This window comes from Setaria italica, chromosome VIII (genome assembly GCF_000263155.2).
Source record: "Setaria italica strain Yugu1 chromosome VIII, Setaria_italica_v2.0, whole genome shotgun sequence".
Taxonomy (NCBI): Eukaryota; Viridiplantae; Streptophyta; class Magnoliopsida; order Poales; family Poaceae; genus Setaria; species Setaria italica.
Window position 1 is genome coordinate 21,075,545 of NC_028457.1, and position 19,177 is coordinate 21,094,721.

General features: G+C 49.4%; 1 protein-coding gene across 1 annotated transcript; it reads left to right on the plus strand.

Moving 5' to 3' along the window:
• The first annotated feature begins 2,506 nt into the window (after positions 1–2,506).
• LOC101758470 lies at positions 2,507–3,121 on the plus strand. The gene has a single exon (XM_004979176.3). It carries the CDS (start codon positions 2,560–2,562, stop codon positions 2,887–2,889), a length of 330 nt encoding a protein of 109 aa, XP_004979233.1. The 5' UTR covers positions 2,507–2,559; the 3' UTR covers positions 2,890–3,121.
• Positions 3,122–19,177: the final 16,056 nt, after the last annotated feature.

The window sequence follows — 19,177 nt, forward strand, 5'->3', positions numbered from 1 at the left end:
ATCTGGACACCTGTCACTCGGCGAGCTCCGCCAAGAAGCACTCACTCGGGATTAATGATGGTTTAGGGTATCCCTAATCTAGACACCGGTCACTCGGTGAGCTCCGCCATGAAGCACTCACTTTACAAGTTGTCGCGATGCATGAGCTCCACCTTAGATGAGGAGCTGCTCGTGGAGTGAAATTCCATTAGCATAAGGTTCGCAGGGGTGGGACGGAGCCAGCACTCGCAAGGGTGAGATGGAGCCGACACTCGAAGTCCAGCTGGAAGAGCTTGGTAGGATTCCATAGACCATACGGCAACTCAACCATAGGGTCCCAGAACTTGCTCTTTGGGTGGAGTGGAGCCTCCCCCAAGAGCTGAGTGAAGACATTGGCCAGCGCATAGAAGGTGTGCTAGTAAGCCTCCGACTCTCTGCCCTGAGGTGCGTGTCGATCTGACATGCTAGGGCATCGTAGTCGATGGGTAGCGTGGCAGGATCACTACAAGGTGGTGGCTCAGTCAGCTTAGGCAGAGCGGGGTGCCCCTTGTGGAGGCGCAGGCGACCAAGCTTGTCAGCAACGAAGTCCAAACTTTCGAAGTGGTAGGTCTGAGCTGGGAAGAAGCTAGGGGTGAGTTGCAACTCACCCTCAGCGACGACGATGAACTCGAGGCTCCTGAAATGTATGGTGCCGCCTGGGACGGCGGCGTCACCGGCACTAAAACCGAAGGAAGCCATCAAAAGCTAGCGAGAAATGCACGACTGCCCCTACCTCGCATGCCAACTGACGGTGTTTAGTACCGCCGACTAGTGATTATACGATATGCTCTCCTCACTTCTAATGGGTAGCAAACAAGAAGAAGGGGTTTAAACTAGTTTGGTAAGATCACTATGTCCAGTTTTCGGCAAGAGTCATTATTCCTTCAGTGCGAGTGCGCTAGGGCTTACAACGGGGTGCTTGCAAGAAAGCATTCGTGCAATGAGCGTGTCTGAGGGTGTCTGGGTTGTGGAATCGAGAGAGAGAAGGAAGGCCCAGTTCCCTTTATATAAGTCAAGGACTGGGCTACAGTTTGAAGAAAGGAGGAGGTCTCCCGACCTCTCTGAGGTCGGGAGCTGTGGGATGGTCGGAGGAGTCCAGCCCAAACTGCAGTGTGGGGCCCCTCCTATTGCGGCTTGCTTGTCTTGTTCTTCTTTGCCCGTGCCTTGTCTCATATGGCCTGTACGATGGCCCCTATGCGTCTTGGAATGCCTACACGCGACACGGCCTGTTCTGGGGCGTGCTCCCGTCTCATCTACCAACCCCGTGGCAGAGAATGGGATGGGCACTATTGCTGATGATCGTACTCTAGCCAAGCAGGTAGGCTCCGATTAAATCAGCGGGATGAGGCATGCCACTCATCCTGGCTTTCCCTGACCTGCTGGGTGCTCTCACGGCCACTTAACATCGTGAGTTCGAGTTCTGGACCCCATCTAGCACATCAAGCTCGTACTAGGCCTACCGTGGCCGCCTTGCCCTGACCCCGTTAGGTCATTACAGTGGGAAGAGTCATGATGACGTCTGGGCACCCTGTCACGGGCACGTACAGGCCGTGAGGTCTTTCCCTTTAGGCCATCCTGGCACAGTGCGAAGGGTGTGGCCTCACCCTTGGACCCCTTGGTTAGAGGTCCCCCTGCCCGGTCATGTCCCCATATGCAGGCGGTCGTGGTTTGGTCAGGATCGCCATGGCTCGCATTTAGTGCGCCGGGGCGTGACGCCAGTCACCTACGGTCAGAGGGTAGGTGAAGCGCCCTGGGCCCCACGTGGGTCCCATCCTCCAGGTCGGATGGCTTGGCGAGTCGTGGCCTATCACGGTTGACCTCAGGAGGTCGGGTCATGGGCCGTGGCGGCAAGCGGCCCGCTTTGGGGTGCGCCGAGCTGTTGGGCCTTAGGCCTCTTTATACGTTGGAGTCATTAATTCCTCCCGCTAGGTACCTCTGGTATAGGATCCCATCAATATTTTTGGTTGATTGGTTGTGATTGCCACACAAGAAAATAATCAGTGGTTGATTTCATGTCATCATCTTCCTTTTGCCTAAAATATCTAAGTGAACTCCGATAGAAATATAGCTGGTCGATCTAATACCATCTAGACAGTTTATGTTGGACAATCAGAAAGTCATCTAGGGGTCACGGATCACCAGAAAAAAGTGTTGTAGTCTTGTAGATTTGCTAACAACCATTGCGGTGCCTGCCTACCCTAATTGAGTTATGGATTGGTTAACAACCATTGCCCGGGATGCCTACACAAGACGGCACAGAACTTCGTTAGTTACACACACAGCTGGGGTGCACTTAACACTACACAGCTTGATCCATATGCTTCCGATGAAAAAAGTGCTTCCTTAATCATGCAAGAACAAGACAGGCGCCGTCGGCACACACCACCGTCGTCTAGCTTCACGTGTGTCGTTAGGGGCGCTGTTGCTGTCGCACTCCACAGCAACCACCGTACCCTCTGATCGCACCAATACAAAACCTGCCTAGCACTCCCTGCCGCACTCACTGCACTACAGGCACTTGCGAGTTGCGACCACACAACAATGGCCTGGCGAACTCGAGTCCTGCTCGTCCTCGCCTTCGCTGCCGTTGCCCTGCTAGCCAGCGGCACCGCGGCCGCGGCCGTGGGATTATCCGCTGGCGCCGAGGCGATGCCGTCCCTGCACGCTCTGCGGCGCGTGGAGGACGACGCGAGCAGCTTCGTGGAGGGTGAGGAGGCGGCGGCGTACCCGCGGAGGAGGGCGCTGTACAGCAGCGGGTCCATCAACTACGCCGCTCTTACCGCGAGCAAGGCCGCCTGCTACGGCCCATGCCCTGCCCGCGGGCAGGCCTACAGTCGCGGCTGCCAGGCCATCTACCAGTGCCGCGGTTGAGCCGCGTTGCAGTGCTCGCGTCAGTTGATCTTCCCCTGAGAGAACGCGGTTGTTACTTGTATCTTTCTTGTGCTAGTTCTGGCGCGTTTGTTCTGCGTGGATTCACCATATAAGCAGTTTATACATTGATGTGTACACTCTCATGTTCTTTTTACCGCTTAATATAGTTGCAAGAAGAGTTTACTGCTCAATAAGGAAGTTAAGAACACTGATCATGTCTATTTTCAATTCACTTGATGGCTGTGGCCCTTTCTCTACTGATCGATTTTGGGTGAAGTGGACAGCCGCCAGTAATTCTGCTCTCCGCTGCAAGTACATCAATTCCGGAATATCATTGTCACGTTTCTGGTTTATCTTATTGTGGAATGTGCTGGCATTTGGGCATCGCAAACAAGCCTGTTACAGGTTTTCAAACGTTTCACGAGGAGCTGAGGACGAACCCTAGTCAACAATACTTTGTAGAGTTGATCCCAGCCCCAGATAAATTCTTTATGGTGTTATAAGATGGATATTAGATTATTAGATAATAAAGAAGCGTTTCTTCTGAACAAGAAGGTCGACCCATGATGTTATAGTTGAAACTGAGTGTTCTTTTATACTCCTTGTGTCCCAAATTATAGGTTTGCTTTTCTAGGTGCATAAGAATAAATATAGTTCTAATTTTTTTGGGCCGGGAGGAAGCGGGCCCAGGTTTGCAGGCACATTACACCAGGCTGGGCTCTGAATCTTGTTAAGTAGAAACAATGCAGCAGTCTAGCACAAACGTTGAAGTGGTGTGGTGGTGATGCTTGTCCCGCTTGAGAACCCTTGTCTTAGGTAAGATTCTCAGCTAAGGCACATTTTTTTCCCATCTAATTTCTCTATTCTCTAACTGACATATGGGCTCGTGATGATTGTTGGCAACGCGAAGGGGTGCTAGTGTGTGGCCAGGAAAAAGAAACGGGCGCTCGGCTAGGAAGGAAGAAGGGAAAAAGAAAAGGGAAGGGAGAAAAGAAAAGAAGGGAAAAAGGAAGAGAAGAATAAGGGAGAAAAAAGGGAAGGAAAAGGAGAAGAAAAAACAGGGAGACGGCGAGGATTCAGAAACGGTTGTGGGCACACGCGGCAGTCTTCCGTCCAGCACGTGGCGTGACTCGCGAAGAGGAAAAAGGAAAATGGGCGGTCGATGGTCGACTTTGGTGCCGAGATGGCGAATTCACCAGGAAGGGAAATTTCAAATTTGGGAGCCCAACACGGTGAAAGACTTTGAAAACAATTTTTAGCGAGTGATTTTGGTTGGTGAATTTTTACGGGTATTACAAGAAAGGAGGAAATGGGGCAATGGTAAGACACTTGGGTTGATTGTGTGAGGTCTTAGGATCAATTCTCCGGAGTCCTTGTTTTTTCCTTTTTTTAACGAATCTGCTAATGTCACTCGTTAGTGCACCCGAGCAGTAGCACGCACATGAGCAAGTGGGCTGAGTGAGTGGGCCGAAGTGGAGCGGCCAGTGCTTGCCAGGCTGTGGAGTGCGGTGGGCCGCAACAGGCTAGGCAAGCCGAGGGACACATGTGCAAGCAGGCCAGTTAGCTCGCGAGGTGGGTCAGCCACACGTGCACAGGCGAGCAACACTTAAGCAAGCTAGCAGACAGGTTCTCTTATTCCGAATAAGTGTGTCATTTCTGTTTCACTTAAAATTCATCTTTACGTGCCTATTGATGGTTATTTGATATGCTTTATGACTTGTCTACATGCTATTCATGCTTGAAAGCATGTCAAAATAATTAGTGGCAATAGCATCTTCTTTCATGCAACCACTTATTTTTTCCTGCACAATCACGTATGACATTAGGGGTTGCAACACAATGCCTGTTATTGGGCCCTTGCACACCCAACGGCTGGAGCTTCCTGATGATGGGCGCTCGCCTCCTGACGATGGACGTTCGCCTACTATTGATGGGATGATGAGCGTCGATGTTTGCACAACGACCCTTAGGGTGTTGGCCTACTATGATGATGATGCGCACGCGTTGACCTCTAGATGATGGGCATCGGCGTTTCCACACAACGACCCCTAGCGCACCGGCTTTTCGACGTCTAGGGCGCTGGCGTTTCTCAGGAGATAGAGCGGGAGCCGATCAAGCGAAGAAGGAATGGCTGATCATATAAGGCGTGTTAACACTGCTAGGCCCTAGACATAGAAAGGTCCATCAAATACTTTAGTCTATAGCAACACACAAAAACTACAGCAATAGTAACATGATATTGCGTCCATTTAGGATTGTAGTTGCAATAAGTATCTAATAATTGCAACACCACCGAAGATTATTACAACCCCAAAAAATCATGGCAATAGGAACATGCTATTGCATCCATTCAAAAGTCTTGTTGCAATAACCACCTAGAAATTGCAACACCACAGAAGATTATTGCAACCCAGAACAACCATGGCAATAGTTATAGGCAAAAGCAACCAAATCCAATAAAGTTGCAATAATACCAAGTAATTGCAATGAAATTCAATACTAATGCAACTCAAAAGTGCCATGGCAATAATGCCAACTAATTGCAACACAATTCTTAAATGGTTGCAGTAGTACATGCCTGTTGCAACGATAAACTACATATATTGCAACACATTTAGTCCGTTGCATTGTAGGCACATATTGCAACAATTTATGGAAAGATTGCAATAGGACCCTCCTATGGCAACCAAATTTGTGGTGTTGCAATTGTGTGGCGTGGAATTAGAGGTGAATCCTTGTAGTGCGAGTTCTATTTCATGTATTGATGGAAGCCTAATCTTGATTTTCTTGAAAGGGCACTGATTAATTTTCTGAATCTTCGTCGAAATATTTTCCATACTCAATAATGGGTTGTGGTCAAGGAGGTAGTCACAAAAATGATATATTTGGGTTTAGGTTTGGGTGCCTAGTGAAGTTTGTGAAATTTTCAGTGTAGAAATTCACAATGCATGGACAAAAAGGCTAGCAATAAAAGGTTACACAAAAGGAATGACCCGCTTCTAAGTCTCATACCACAGAAGAAAATCCTGAATCAATTCACCCAAAAATAAATCTTGCAATCTGTTGGCACTAGAAATTGGTCAACCGAATCCCAGCGTCTGACACACGACCCGGGAGAATCTGCTTAACTCCTGTTCGGGTGATTGCCCTGGTGCGGTTCGCGCGGCGTGCCAGCCAATCTGACCTGTTGATTGGAAAGGAAGAATACGTGTCAGGTCCAGAAATCACGATCGGCTAAATTTCCGATCTCGAGAGAGCTTATCAGCGAATCGGCAGATTTGCCGTAATAAAGAAATCGGCTATAAGACAGCCGATGACTGTAGCCTTGTAGACAGAAAACTACTGGAGTAATTGACGCAAAGCTATGATAACAACACTAGGAATAGATCTAATCGGCAATAAAGAATAGATGAATTTAATAACAGAATGTAAAAAGAGCCGAAACCGCCGATTCCTAGCTGGATAACTAGTGATAAAACTAGAAAGACAGGTAAAACCTATGATTCTAGTAAATATCGATAACTAGTGAATAAATCTAAACGAAACAACAGCGATACGCCCGAAGTTAAAGCTTAGAGTGTATTCGGTAAACGGAACTTACAAGATTGGTCGGAGATCAAGTCGATGCAGCCTTGCCAACTCGCACGAACTCGTGAAAAGAGAAAGTATTTGGCGAAGTCGCCTGCTTGAAAGTAAGTACGAGAAAAAAGTAGTTGGTTGTATTGATTTGTTGATTGATTACAGATTTACAAAGGTAGCTATTTATAGCCCCGTACAGATGACTCCTTAACTGACTAGAACTCTATCTCTAATCCAAATAGAAAATGAATATTTACAAGCACGATTCGTGCTAGGTTGGTTATTATATGCTCCACGGGCTGATCTCCCCTTCATCCTTCTATTCCTTTCCAAGCCCATACCGGTCCAATTATCCCAACCTCCTTAATCGGCCGATTCCTTATCGGCAAAAGGTAACCGATCGGGAACCTGGCGTGTCCGACCCGGAAACGAGGCAGAAGTCCCTGACCGATCCCGCACTGTAGCATTGGCCGATCTTGGACTGTAGTGCTAACCAACAGATCTAGAACTGTAGCGCCATTCGGCCGATTCCCAACTGTATTTTTCCAATTTCCTCTCCTCTTGGCGCCGATTCTACTAGTGACAAAATCTGGTGTCAACACATGCCCCCCAGTTTCGGAGTAAAACATAGTCTTTTACTTCGAAATTCTTCTCAACTTCTCCTCCAAAACAGCCGCAATGAAAATATCCTTCCGTTTCACGGTCTTCCAGCTGATGATTGCAATCTTTTCAAAGCGGGCGCCCACGACAACCACTACTCCCAAAAAACTCGAAACGCCGGCGCGGTAAAAATTCCATTTTTACCCCTCTCAGGCGCCCTTTAAATAGTGGTTCACCCCGCACTTCATCTTCAAGCTCACGTATTTCTTCCTCAGCGCGCGCGCCCTCTTCTTTCCTTAGCACCTTTCCCTTGTCGCCGAAGCTTCCTAGCGCCATCCTCCTGTTGCTTCTTCTCTTCCCTTCCAATGGCGGCTCCTTCTGGCAGCTCTCCAGCGCGCGATGCTCCGGAAGTAGCACCTCCGACGGTAGTGCCGACAGCAGTTGCTCCATCGACAGAAGAAGGAGCTTCATCGGAGATCCCAATGGCGATCCCCATCGCGGCCTCATCCTCCGCGGCTGCACCGGCGACCACGCCGACCACACGCAACTTCATCCCAGAGGTTATTACCGAATCTTTCTTCTATCGGCAATGTATTTACTTTAGATATGTTTCTTACCTTTTTACACCCCCCTTTCCTTTTTTAGGCGGTTAGGCATCGCATTACTATCCATCTTACGGGAAATCCAGACCTTATTTGTCTCGGACCCATGGGGAACCCAGATCCAATAGAGCTCATCAATCTAGAAACCCACAGAATCCCCTTCAAACAATCCACCATGGACCTGGATCACTGGTTGGGCACCTTTAGGTCTTGGCTGAATGAAATCCCAGGTTGGAGGGAGTGGTACCAACGGATAGCCGAGTCGAAGAGGGTCTCATGGGACGAGCTCAAAATCGGCTAGTGTATCAACCTGTCTTTATCCCAGATGGAGAGAAATGAGCCGTTGGTAATAGCGGCTTCTTACTTTTGGTCTGATGCCCTCAATGCTTTCTTATTTGGGCATGGACCTATGACCCCAACACTGGCCGATGTGGTTCTGTTGACCGGCCTTGACATTTCCTCCCCGGACACACCTTTCCACCTCTTAGCCGCAACGTCACATCGGCTGGACACAAGAGGAATCGGCGGGTGGAAAGGATTCATCAGATGCAATAAAAGAAATGGGTCTGTTGAGAATAGGGAGCACACGGCCTTCTTAATGATGTGGTTAGAAAAACACTTCTTTTGTGGAAGAGCAGCTGGCCCATCAACCAACACCCAGGCTTTAGCGGAAGCACTATCCGGAGGGACCCATGTTCCCCTTGGGAAACACTTGCTAGGGGCGGCGTACCACATGCTCCATCAAATCGGCATCAAGCTATCCAAGGGAGAGCCGATTGGAAATCCAGGTGGCCCCTGGTGGTTCATCAATTTATGGCTGAATCTTTATATGAACCAGATCACTAAGCAGAATGTGGGTCACATGATGTTCCCTAACATTGAATCGGCAGAAGATCTTGTTGCTCGTCGCCGATGCATGTCTTTTGGCGAAGCGGCGTCGGCCTTTCCAGGTTGCACATACTCTGCTACGAAAGTGGCCGAGTATTTCCGATGCTTTTACAATGGCTTCAATAAAGATGCAACCATTTGGTTTTCTTATCAACGGGATGACCCAATCTTTGAACTCCCAACCTGCTTCGACTCAAGTACTAGCCGATTTGACGAAGAACTCAACGATGAGTTAATCAAGCCAAGAATCTTGCCAGCCAACTTCTTCTCGGGAAAAGATGCCCCCACGTACGAGTTCTACAACCCCTCTGTTGCAGCACGTCAGTTCGGCATGGGTCAGCTGCCGATTCAAGTGATTTTGCTGGCCGAGTCAAGTTCAGAGATGGGCTCACAACAGGTCTGGACTACAGTCGGGTACGAGACCGGATTCCGGACTCCAACACCATTGATCTGAACAACTGGATAGTAGCTCCCTTCGCTGTTCAGCCATTCAAACTTTGGTGGGCTGAATGGAAACAATTCCTCTTCTGCAATTCGGCATCGGCATACTGCAAACTCCTGAATCCAGCCAACATCGACCCAAACACCGAGGTATTTTCCTTAGCCGATTTTTACTCCTTTTTCAACGCAACTGAACACTAATGTTTTACTATTTCTTCAGGCTGAGAATCGTACTCCTCCAATACACAGCTGGAGTGGTCGGCTAATAGAGGGTCATCATCCATACACCTCCTACCCTCTCATCGGCTATGATGCTCCGTCCGTGGACGTGATTGTTGGCTGATCGAAACAAGCTCAGAAGAGAGTCGCCAAGAAGACCAGCCGCTGAGTCCGAGCCTGTATAGAATCGGCAGACCCTCCCATGCTCGTATCGGCAGAGACTTCGGCCGCGCCACTCCCTCAGGCCACCAGAGATATCGATACTCAAGTTGTCGAACAAGCTGGGGCAGCCGCCGCATCATTGTTGTTAGAGGCCGTTCAGGTAAACTTATGTTTTATTCCTCCCGATTGTCATTCTGATATTAATCCTTCTTATCTTAGACTGCACAGAGCACTCCCATGGACACACAACCATCAGTAGCAACCCAATCGGCCATTGACGCGCCCCCGCTTCCACCCGTTGAGGTACAGCACTATTTCACCGATTTTCCCTAGTATTTGCATAATGTACTTATTCAACCTTCTGACACAGGTCATCGGTACGCCAAGCGCTCCTCAACCACTGGTCTTCTCTCAGGGAGCTGGTCCAAGCACCGCGCCGATCATCGTGGAGTCTTCCTCTTTTGATGAACCCATGGTACAAGCCCCTGAGCAAGGCACGACAGCTTCCCAAATGCAACATCAGCCGATTTGCTTCAAAGTGGTAAGTTATCTTCCGGCTTTACTTAGCCGATTTGCTTCCACCATCAGCCGATTTATTTTTCCTCTTTATTATTTCCAGGAACAAGACACCCCCGACAAGAGCCTCTTCTCTTTTGCGGTTGCCCTCTCCGACGATGAAGAAGTTGCCTCTCATCAAATCGCCCTGAGCTCCATTCCTGACGATGTCCGAGCCAAGCTTACCACCATCCGATCCCTTCTTCAAGGAGATATCGGCCGATTGGTAGAAGACGCTTCGCCGATTCGTCAGCTGTTTGGTGATATCAGCGGACGAGTGCCCGAAGAAGCGGAGGAAGCATTGGCACCGGCCGCTTTTATTGAGTCCATGAGGATCCCAGTCTTCCGAGCCCTTCGTCACATGGCCGATCGTGCCAAGCTGGCCAAGACTCGTGAAGAGGAGGACGCATTCAAACGTCAAGCTCAAGAGGTGCACCAGCGTATCCATTTTCTGGAAGACTCCCACCCAGGGATCGTCGGTGAGATAGACCGCCTCAAGCGCTGGAGGGCAGAGCTTGCCAAGGAAATGGAGCAAGTGACCAAGGCAATCAGCACCGAAGAGAAAAGGCTCCAAGAACTTCCTTCAGTCATTGCCGAATTGAAACAGGAGAGGCAGCACTTGGCCCACGAAGCCCTGAAGCTCCATCGTAGTGCGTCAGAAGTCCCTGGATTGGCGGATGAAGACCAACGGGTCCTGGACTCTACCGATCAGATCCGGCGTCGGGCGATCGCGGCTATCGATACCCTTCTGGGTAATCTGTAAAGGCACTGACTATTCGTACGAACCTTTAATAACTACTTTGACTGTCCTTCGCGACGCCTCCTTTATTTATTGCCTTTCCTATTTCCGACGGGACGCATCCTTACCAAATTTCCACGCCTCTTTTTCTTATAAGTACCGGCCTAAGCACTTCCTTCCGAGAGCACCAGCTTGACTTTCGGCTTTATTCTCTTACCCCTCTCATCGGCGCGGCCTTCTGTCATGTCTTCGTCGGCTTCCTCCTCCTCTGTCAACTAGGTGAAACCTTGGCCTCGATTCCCCTTTCTCTTTTTAGATCTTGGGAAGAGGATGCCCCTTTTTAATCTTTCTTTGTTTCAGCCTCGGCGTCTTAGCCCCGAACTCGAACGCGCCATTGAGCTCATACATTCTGATGACCCGTTGTCGTCAGAGGATAAGGACCTGATCAGGGCTCATCGTGACGAACTTCAAGAACACGTCACTGCGGAGGCCCATCTGGTCTTGGACTTCCTGGAGAGCAACGGTCGCCGGCGACCTCTAGCTGATAGAAGTCATCCGCTTCCTCTGCGAGTCGCCCGTGAAGACGCGGCGGCAGGAACGTCACGCCCGGCTTTGGACCGGAGCCACCCTCTCCCCCGTCAAGTCGAAGCGGAGGCTTCGATGAAGGAAATAGAAGAAGAGTACACCCGTCTCATGATAGAGCTAGGCCGGACTGAGAGAGAGCGCAAGAAAAAGAAAAATTAGTTATTGTATTTTTTGTTCTAAGGACGACTTGTATCCTTTTGGCCGTGTAATCCACCGTCCGTACCGAATGAATACATCGGCCGATTTGGACGATTATACGTTTAAACCGTTTTGCATTGGTTGTGTGCAATTGTATTACGGTCGATCCCTTATGCTCCGACCCATATACTGGGATAGTATCTTTTTAAGTACCTTCCGTTCAGAGCTCTAGTAAATTCTTCTCCCTCTATTGTTTCCAAAATGTAAGCATTCCCTGGAGCACATCTGCCGATTTTATACGGCCCTTCCCATGTAGGAGACCATTTTCCGAATTTAGGATCTTTTGACCCAATCGGCAATACTAACTTCCATACCAAGTCCCCAGGGGAGAATTGCTTGACTTTGACCTTCTTATCGTACCACCTGGCTACTTTCTTTTTGTTTTCTTCAATGCTTATCAACGCTCTCAACCGCTGGCCAGCCAAGTCATCGAGTTGTTGGGATACGAGGTAGGCTACGCTAGCGCAAATCAAAATTTCTACCGCGTATAACCAGGAAGAACTGCCGTACAAGGATCACGGGATTACCACTCGACGCACTACTGGTGCGGAAGATGTAGATATGCGTCGGTGCAGTGAAGACGATCACGTAGTCGTACGTAGTCGATCAACGTAGTCGTACGTAGTCGATCACGTCCAGCAGCTCCTCAGCAGCTCGTCCACGTGCACAACAAGATCGCCTCCGGTGCCGCGGCTCGTCGTCGGCTCGTCGTGGCTCGTCGGCGGCTCGTCGATGGCTCGTCCAAGTGCTGCAGGCGCAACACCTCCAAGGTATCCACACGTGCAGGGAGGAAGCGTCGCAAGTCGGACTGCTAGATCCGCGAGTTGCAACAGGCGAGGGCGTGGGAGGTGCGGCAAGTCTGTTCAGCCAAAAGGTGTAAACCCTAGGGCGCCCCCACCCCTCTATTTATAGAGGTTCCTGATGGGCCTCTGGATCCGAGGCCCATTAGTACTCCTAAACCTAATCCAACTCGGATCAGATCCGAATTGGGCTTCCAGCCCCTTAAGTGTGTGACCCTATGGGTTCGGGTACGTATAGACATGGCCCGAGTACTCCTACTCGGCCCAATAGTCGGTAGCGGCCTCTAGCAAGACGTGCCAACTCCTATACGCATACGAAGATCATATCAGACGAACCATCACAACATGATATACATGCTATTCCCTTTGCCTCACGATATTTGGTCTAGCTTCAAGCCGACCGCTCTTTCTCGATCCTGTGATTCGGAATCCCTTTGTAGGTTAACTCTTAACCGTACGTAGCATGGCCATGCATTTTCGGATCCGATCACTCGAGGGGCCCAGAGATATCACTCTCAATCAGAGAGGGGCAAATCCCATCTTGATTGACCATGTCTCATAGCATGCTTCTTGACAAACCCGAAAGCTACCTTTATAACTACCCTATTACGGCGTAGCGTTTGATAGCCCCTCAGTAGGTCGATCCACATCTAGAATACATGCGACAATCTCAGGTCTAAGGACAAAGCGTATATGTTGTTTAAAGAGAGAACTACTTCTCGTGTTGGGTCAGTCCTAACACATGTCTCCACATGTGTCCACATTATTAGTTCAACATCTCCATGTCCATGACTTGTGAAACATAGTCATCAACTAATACATGTGCTAGTCTAATATTCATGTGTGTTCTCACATGAACTCCGACTAGGGACAACTTTAGAATAACCATACAAGTAAAGAGTTTCACATACAATTCACATAATTGCAAATCAATTCAAGTAGCCTTTAATGGATATTCAATGAACACAATATACAAATCATGGATACAAATGGAATATCATCATCTCTATGATTGCCTCTAGGGCATACCTCCAACACGAGTTCCCTCTTCATGAGCGACGAGTAGTCGTCGGCCGTTAATTGGTCCTGGAGCGAAATGCACCTTGATCCCGCCCTTGCTTCCCATGGTAGTACTGCATCGTGACCGTACACCAACTGATAAGGGGATAACTTGGTGGCTCCATGACAAGCCATCCTGTACGCCCATAAGGCCTCAGTCAAACATAGATGCCACTTCTTTGGCTGCTCTTCGATTTTCCTTTTGATTAGCTTAATTATCCCTTTGTTGGAGGATTCGGCCTGACCATTGGCTTGGGCGTAATACGGAGAAGAATTCAACAATTTGATCCCCATATCGGTTGTAAATTCCTCGAATTCCCCCGATGTGAACATTGTTCCTTGATCGGTCGTTACTGTCTGGGGAATGCCGAATCAGTAGACGATATGATCTCTTATGAAGTCGGCCATGATAGCCGACGTCACGGCTCTTAACGGAATTGCCTCCACCCATTTGGTAAAGTAATCGGTAGCTACCAGAATAAATTTATGCCCTTTGCTTGATGGAGGGTAAATCTGGCCGATGAGGTCTATTCCCCATCCCCTGAACGGCCATGGTTTGATAATGGGATTCATGGCCGATGCGAGTGCACGTTAGACATTCCCGAACTTTTGACAATCCTGGCATCCTTTATAATATTTAAAGCAGTCTTCGAGAATCGTCGGCCAGTAATACCCGTTATTCCTGATCATCCATTTCATCTTATGGGCCGATTGGTGTGCTCCACATACCCCTTCATGGATTTCTCCCATTAGAGTCTTGGCTTCTTCTGTTCCCAGGCATTTGAGTAGGACGCCGTCAATCGTTCGGTAGAACAGATCGTCTTCGAGCAGTACGTACTTAGTAGCATGAAAACGTATTCGTCGCTCCACCTACTTAGACGGATCTTTCAAGTAGTCGGCAATTTCTTTCCGCCAGTCATCGGTCGCGAGCTCCAGGGCCATAGCGCCTAGAATTGGCTAATATCCAGATGCGTGCTGGGCGAGCTTGTTGGCATCCTCGTTGTGGTCCCTTGGGATGTGCTCGATTACTGCCGATTTAAATTCTTTTAAGAGCTGTAAGCAATCTTCGTAATAAATTCTTAATACGTCGTCCTTGCATGGAATCCTCGAAGACTTCAACAGAATCGGCCTTGACTTCTCTTAATAGTTGTAGGCCCTTTAGTACAGCTCGGTACTCCGCTTGATTGTTAGTAGCGGTGGCTTCTATCAGCAGAGAAAAATCATAGCTTGCCCCCCGAGGCGATATGAGAACGATGCCGATTCCTGATCCGACCCCACATGACGACCCATCAAAATATAAAGTCCAAGGTGCCGGCTCTACGAGGGCAATCTCCGGTCCGCAGTGTTGAGCGACGAAATCGGCCATGACCTGACCCTTGACGGCTTTTGCCGATTCATACCGCAGGTCGAACTCTGACAACGCTAAGATCCATTTGCCGATCCGTCCTTTCAAGATCGGCAGTAATAGCATGTATTTTACTACGTCGTCTTTGCACACGACCACGCATTCTGCCGACAGTAGATAGTGCCTGAGTTTGGTGCATGAGAAGTAAAGACATAGGCACAAACGCTCCACCGGAGAATATCTTGTTTCAGCGTCCAGAAGTCTTCTACTGACATAATAAATTACTCGTTCCTTGCCTTCGAACTCCTGCACTAGAACCGACCCAATAGCTTTTTCATCGGCTGATAAGTATAGCTTAAACGGCTTACCATTTTTAGGAGGAACCAATACCGGTGGTGAGACCAAGTATTGCTTGATATCTTCCAATGCTTTGCGCTGCTCCTCCCCCCATATAAATTCCTGGTAAGGCTTTAACTTCAACAGTGGTGTGAACGCCTGAATCCGCCCAGATAGATTAGATATGAATCTTCTGATGAAATTCACCTTGCCGATTAAAGACTGCAATTCGGTCTTGTTCTGCGGGGCCACAACTTTGTTGATGGCCACTATGGTCTTTCGATTGATCTCTATCCCTCGTTCGTGCACCATGAATCCTAAGAACTTTCCGGCGGATACGCCGAAAGCACATTTATTGGGATTCATCTTAAGTCCGTGTTTCTTGGTGCACTCTAGCACTCTTCGCAAATCGGCCAGATGCTCTTCGTAACCTTTGGACTTGACTACGACGTCATCGATGTAGATCTCTACCAGAATGCCAATGAGTTTGTGAAATATGTAATTCATGGCTCTCTGATACGTAGCGCCAGCGTTCTTCAAGCCAAAAGTCATCACCACCCACTCGAATAAGCCAAGGTGGCCTGGGCATCTGAAGGCCGTTTTGGGTATGTCCTCTTCGGCCATAAGTATTTGATTGTACCCAGCGTTTCCGTCCATGAAGCTAAAAATCTTGTGCCCCGCGGCAGCGTCGATCAGCACATCGGCCGTTGGCATGGGGTAACCATCCATCGGTGTGGCCTGATTAAGATTCCTGAAGTCAACGCAAATGCGTAGCTTTCCATTCTTCTTGTACACTGGTACAATGTTGGAGATCCACTTGGCATAACGGCATTGCCGAATAATTTTTGCTTCGATTAGCCGAGTTATTTCCGCTTTTATGTCTGGTAGAATCTTAGGATTGCAGCGCCGTGCAGGCTGTTGGTACGGCCGATACCCTGCTTTTATGGGTAGCTGATGTTCAACAATAGATCGATCTAAACCGGGCATCTCATGATACTCCCAAGCAAAACAATCCTTAAATTCTCTTAACAAATTTGTCAATTTACACTTGTATTCTGGGTCTAAATTTGCACTAATATAAGTTGGCCTTGGTTTGGTACCATCGCCTAAGTCTATCATCTCTAATGAATCGGCCGACGTGAATCCGTGCCCTAGCTTCCCATCTTCTCGGGCGAACTGATCCATCTATTCTGAGTCTTCGGAGCCGACTGCTTGGATCAGCTGCAGGCCAAAATTGGTGACCTTCAGGAAATCGGTCTCCCATACTCTGCCGGATATGCACCTGACGGTTTCGCAGCTCCACTACTGCGTGTCGGCTGCCGCGATGCTGTATGCGGAATCGGCGTTGACTACCTCGATGTTGTCACCGACCCATTGTACAAGACATTGATGCATTGTTGATGGGATGCAACAATTTGCGTGTATCCAGTCCCGGCCGAGTAGCATGTTGTAGGATCCCTTGCCATTAATAATAAAGAAGGTGGTGGGAAGGGTCTTACTGCCGATGGTGAGGTCGACGCAGAGAGCGCCGCGAGCGTTTGACATGTTGCCTTCGAAGTCCTTGAGCATCATGTCCGTCTTGGTCAAGTCGTCATCACTTTTTCCAAGCTTCCGGAGCACGGCGTATGGCATGATGTTGACTGCAGCTCCTCCGTCTACCATTAGTCTAGTGAGGGGGCGGCCGTTGACGTGTCCTTTGAGGAACAATGCCTTCAGGTGTTGTCGTTTGTCATCTTCGGGCTTCTCGAACGTGGCCATCATTGGCTCCAAAGCCAACTGTGCCATCTGTTCTTCTATTGCTGACGAATCTTGTCGATCGGCAGGAATCATGAATTCCTTTGGCAGTATGAAGACCATGCCGATATCGGCTGCCGAGTCGTCACCCGCCGATTCATCGTCCCCTTTGTCATTTCTTTTGGGGCGCCATACCCGAGGCCTTCCTTCCTTCTTGTCCATCGTGCTCTGTTGGTCCTCCTCCTGCTGTTCCCATTGGCGGAGACGTTGGATTCTTCGTTTTTGAGATTTGGTCAATCCATCGGGACACCACCTGGGGTTTATTGGTTTGGCTCCTGACTTGGCGCGTTCCCATTCCAACTCACGTCCTAACGGGTTTTCGTCTGTCACCCGAGCATCGGCCATCTCTTCGAGCCGACTGTGAACGTTGGCCTTGTTTTCTGACCGGTCATGTCCATCAGTCCTGCCCCCCTGCCTGTCATGACGTCTATCTTCCGACCGATCGTATCGGTCACTTCTGCCCCCCAGCCGATCACACACGGGAGGGCGCTGGTCATCTTGGTTGCGCCAATTCCTGCTGATCGGTTCTGGCCTTCCATCTCTGGAGCGAGACCTGTTGAACGGCCGATTGCCACGATATGGGCCGTTGCATTCTGGGCAATTATCGGCCGAAGGTAGCCTGAGGTTGTTTTCCCAACAGTGGATGAAGAACGGGCACCTCCAGTGATCTTCGTGCCGCCGCATCGCTTCTTCCCGGGATCTTGAGCGTTCATGCTGACTTTGGTATTTCTGGAGCAGGAACTGGGAAGTAATGCGTGGCTCTTCCGATTCGTCATTGTCGTCCTCCATCCGCCGCTTTCCCTTGACATCTTCAGGCGTAGCTTGATTTCTGGGGTCGACGGCGCCACTCTTTTTAGCTGATTCGGACGTCAGCACCTTTGTTTGGAGTGAATTCTTCCCCGTATCAACCATATTGGTGGGGAAGGGGTGCTGGTCGATCTTCATTGGCTTGGCCGATTTTGTCAGCACTTCAAATTTAAGCCTGCCCTGCTCAATGGCCGACTGTATCTGCTGCCTGAAGATTTTGCACTCATTAGTATCATGGGATGTGGCGTTGTGCCACTTGCAGTATTTCATCTTTTTTAGTTGTTCGGCAGAAGGTATTGTATGGTAGGGCGAGAGTTTAATCTGTCCTTCATGGAGGAGAAGGTCGAAGATTTTATCGGCCTTCGTCGTGTCAAAACCGAACACCTCTGGCTCTTTTTTGCCGAATGGGCATGATATCGGCTTCTTTCCCTTGATCCACTCCGCAAGCCCGACTTCACCGTCTTCCTCGTCCTCCAATTCTTCCAGGAACGCCACTTTCTTCTGGAAATTCCTCCGTGGGTCGAAAGAACGTACCTCCTGTCCAGACAATTGGTGGACGATCTGGCTTAAACTCTCGAACTCCTGTGAGGCGTATTTTTCTTTGATGTGGGGCAGGAGGCCTTGAAAGGCTATATCGGCCAGCTGTGCGTCGTTTAGAGCCAAAGAATAGCACTTGTTCCTGATTTCCCGAAACCTCTGTACATATGAGGATATCGGCTCGTCACTTCTCTGCCTGAGGCTGGTCAAATCGGATAGCTTCATCTCATGCACTCCGGCGTAGAAGTATTTGTGGAACTGTCTTTCTAAATCGGCCCACGTGATAATCGAGTTTGGCGGCAATGTCATGAACCACTGAAAGGCCGAGCCAGACAGAGATGACGAGAACAACCGCACCCGTAGAGCATCTTGCGTAGCTGCCTCTCCGCATTGGATGATGAATCTATTTACGTGCTCCACGGTTGAAGTATCATCCATCCCTGAGAACTTGGTGAAGTCACGAACTTTATACCGATGTGGGAACGGCAGTAGGTCGTACGTAGACGGGTATGGTGTCCTATAAGTGTAAGTTTGTACCTTCGGCTTCAAGCCGAATTGTTCTTGGATCACTTCTGCAATACGTGCGGACCAATCCGGTTGTTGCTGGTGAACCGTTGGTTGAGGTATTGGCACGTGCTGGTAAACCGGAGGTGGAATAACCTGATGCTGAGTGAAAGCAGGTGGCATCTGAGTGAAAGTCGGCTGTGTATTAAAGGTCGGCTGTTTGAATGAGCCACTCGTTTCATCATACAGTATGAGCTCTGCTGTCTTGTTGACCTCCGGTGCGACAGGCTGGTATGGTGGCATGGTTGGCCGAGTGGCCGCTTAGAAAGATGCCTGAAATTGTGGGCTTCCTTGACTGGCCGATTGATTCTAACTGGCCGTGGCTGATGGTGCCCCCCAAGGCGATGGGCTAACCGGAGGGAACGGCGCAGAGGAGGGTGGCTGAAGGTGTTGTGTGCCACTATACCCTATAGGAACTGATGATGAGGAAGCGCCTGAACCCCCAACAGAGAATTGGATCGGCTGAGAAACCGAATTC

What these genes read in the sequence shown, in the direction of transcription:
- LOC101758470 (XM_004979176.3), top strand. Translation starts at nt 2,560, where the DNA reads ATGGCCTGGCGAACTCGAGTCCTGCTCGTCCTCGCCTTCGCTGCCGTT.